General features: G+C 39.9%; 1 protein-coding gene across 1 annotated transcript in view; it reads left to right on the top strand.

Annotated features, from left to right (window-relative positions):
• Positions 1–797: 797 nt before the first annotated feature.
• The window catches only part of LOC133115265 (protein kinase C and casein kinase substrate in neurons protein 2-like), a 19,058-nt gene continuing 17,046 nt past the window's right edge, over positions 798–2,809 (top strand). The window contains exon 1 of the mRNA XM_061225088.1: positions 798–867. Coding sequence (XP_061081072.1) covers positions 805–867 — 63 coding nt within the window. The 5' untranslated portion in view covers positions 798–804. The remainder of the gene's footprint in view (positions 868–2,809) is intronic.

Genomic DNA, 2,809 nt, shown 5'->3' on the forward strand with positions numbered 1-2,809 from the left:
AGTGGTCACTGTGTGGAAAAGCTTGCCATGTAGTGGAGGGGGAAACGCTGGGGGTTTTTCAAGACCAGGCTTATGGTACTAGATAAGATTAGCTTTTAGCCAGACTAAGCAGTAGGTGTACAGTAAATGTACAATCGGTAAGATTTATGTGTTAACACATTGTTACAAGACCAATCCTATCATTGAAAAAGGCCTCACTGACATGCTGACTCACCCTCTGCCTGTGTTTATATTCCTTAAATTCGGGTTCTAAAATGTACAGTTGACGGACCGACTCTCTAGTCTAGCTGTACAATAATTACAAGCTCATTGGTTGAAAATTGGTTGTAACCTGTCATGAAATCATATGAAATTCCAATATTAAATAGCATAGGTTATATTTTCCTGCTCTCATCTTTTTTCTGATTATTTTATTGTTCATATGTGAACTCTTCACAGGTTTTTTTTCATAAGGGGTGTGCTGCCTTCTAGAATTTATGTCCATGGTTTATTCATGTGTCTCTCATCAGATTTCTTTCTTTCTCTGTCTTTAATGATAATAATAATAATACAAATAATAATTAAAATGTTTTTCATAAATGGCTTGGTAATAACAAGGCCTCATCAGTAAAAGTGTTAGACTCTCTGTCTCCTGGGGGTCAGTTGTGTTTCATGTTGAAATCATTCACTTTCGCTCGCCTGCGCATGAATGTGTGAAGAAAAAGAAATAACTGAATGCAGAGAAGTGTCAAATGCTTGCTCCGGCAGGAGGGGAATAAAACAGCTTGTGAACTTTCTTCTCTTTCTCTCACAGGGTCCTCCGACATGTCATCCATCCTGAAAGAAACGGCGCTCCTGGAGGACACCAACAATGAGAGCTTCTGGATGGTGGAGAGAGAGAGAGAGAGAGAGAGAGGGAGAGAGAGAGAGAGCATGAGAGAGAGAGAGAGCACGAGAGAGAGAGAGTGAGAGAGAGCATGAGAGAGAGAGTGAGATGAGAGAGACGGAGGAGAGATAAAGGAGAGAGTGAGAGACAGAGAGAGATAAAGGGAGAGAGTGAGAGGGGAGTGAGAGACAGAGAGAGATAAAGGGAGAGAGTGGGAGGAGAGAGAGAGAGAATCACTGGATTTGTGACTGGCTGGGAAATATGAGTGTCTGAAGTCTTTTGCAATATGATGAGAATTTAACCACAAAAACTTACATTTTAAAGGACTCTTTTCTGGTCCAAAAATATATATATTGTTTACACATTATCTAGATTAGTTTGAAAAATATTTTAAAAAATTATATTTGAAAAGATTTAAGATTTGATGTTACCCAACAGATTAATATCTCTTTAAAAATATGGCAGGCAGGATGTATAAACTATTTCCTGTTGAAAGTGATTGTACAAAAAGGAATTCTGGCCTACCAGGCACTCCTATCATATCATATCATATGTTTTGTTAAATTTAAAATCTCTGTGAATTTTATGTGTCCAAATTTATTTTTGTTTTATGGGGTTACTTGTTTATAAGTATAGCTTTTGGATGTAAAATAGTTCATGGTGGACATTCTATGTCTCCATATCTTCTGGCTAGTTAACTAAAATGGCTGCATGATAGCTTTGAAAAATTCTCATATTTCTGTACAGTTGTCTTTGGGTGTGGTAATACCACAGAGCTGTCTATGGTGTTACTTCTTACACGACAGATACTTGTGCAGTGCACATATTGTATGTGATGGGGTTTCAACTTATTTTGGAACATTTATCAAGCAGATATATAAAAGGCCTTTTGTTTTGTACTGGTTCGGTAGGGCAAGTTTAGCGGCTTCACAGGCAGAGATGTGTTGCGAGATCCCATTTACTGAGCAGAGTAGACAGCAGGCCTATGTACAAGATACAGTATTAAGAAAAGAAAGCATATAAAGGACTATTCTGAGAGTCTCTAGTTTTAGCAGTTTTTATCTTTTATCCTGAGTTAATGAATTAAATGTATTTGTGAACATGAATGAATCACATGTTGGTCCACCCAACATACAGGAAAAAAAATTACGTTGAACATCTGATCATATATGTATTTCTTTTAATTTTCTTCACAATAGAGATTGTAAGTGTTTATACGGCATATTAGTAACATTGCACTTGAACAAAATGATCATACCAAGATATTGTACCATGCAATATTGTGCCATCAGTGAAGGTAACAACAAAGCATTAATGGCTTTCACTGATGTTTTAAAAAGGGGAATTTATTTTAAAATTTAACAAACAATAAGATCTCAAATTTGTGGTAAAATATTGGTAAGATGTTGCTCAATGAAAGACAATACAGTTTTTAGACAAATATCAAAATATTATTTTTTTACATTTTCTCAGCCGGTTGCAACAGCTAACAGAGAACCACCCGTTGGCAACAGATCATAAGCAGACTCAGATCTATGGAAGCTGTGGAGGGACAAAAAGGAAATTACCTCCTGTCCTGGTTGCCTGCACTCGTCACGTCCACTGCGCTGCGAACACGCCCCTCTCTGCCTCTGATTGGCCACCTGCTCTTCTCGGGTTCCTCTCAACGTCATCTGGGCCAGCTGCCGCTTTAAACATGCATCTAAACCACCGTATTCCTGCCTCGGGCCTGCCCATTGGCTGGCTCTCGTCCCCCCGGTGCACGTCGGTGCTCTGCGATTGGCTGGCCGCTGCACGCTGGCTCTGGAACGGTTGCTCTTGGCATCGGGGGGAGATTCCTCGGCTGTTTTCACTTTATTCTCGGATGAGCCGCAGTGTGTCTGCCGGGTGTGTGTGGGAGGGACACACGGATCATCTGCGCAGCTGCTCCGAGACCTGCTGACT

Source organism: Conger conger, chromosome 16 (assembly GCF_963514075.1).
Source record: "Conger conger chromosome 16, fConCon1.1, whole genome shotgun sequence".
In the NCBI taxonomy this organism is placed as follows: Eukaryota; Metazoa; Chordata; class Actinopteri; order Anguilliformes; family Congridae; genus Conger; species Conger conger.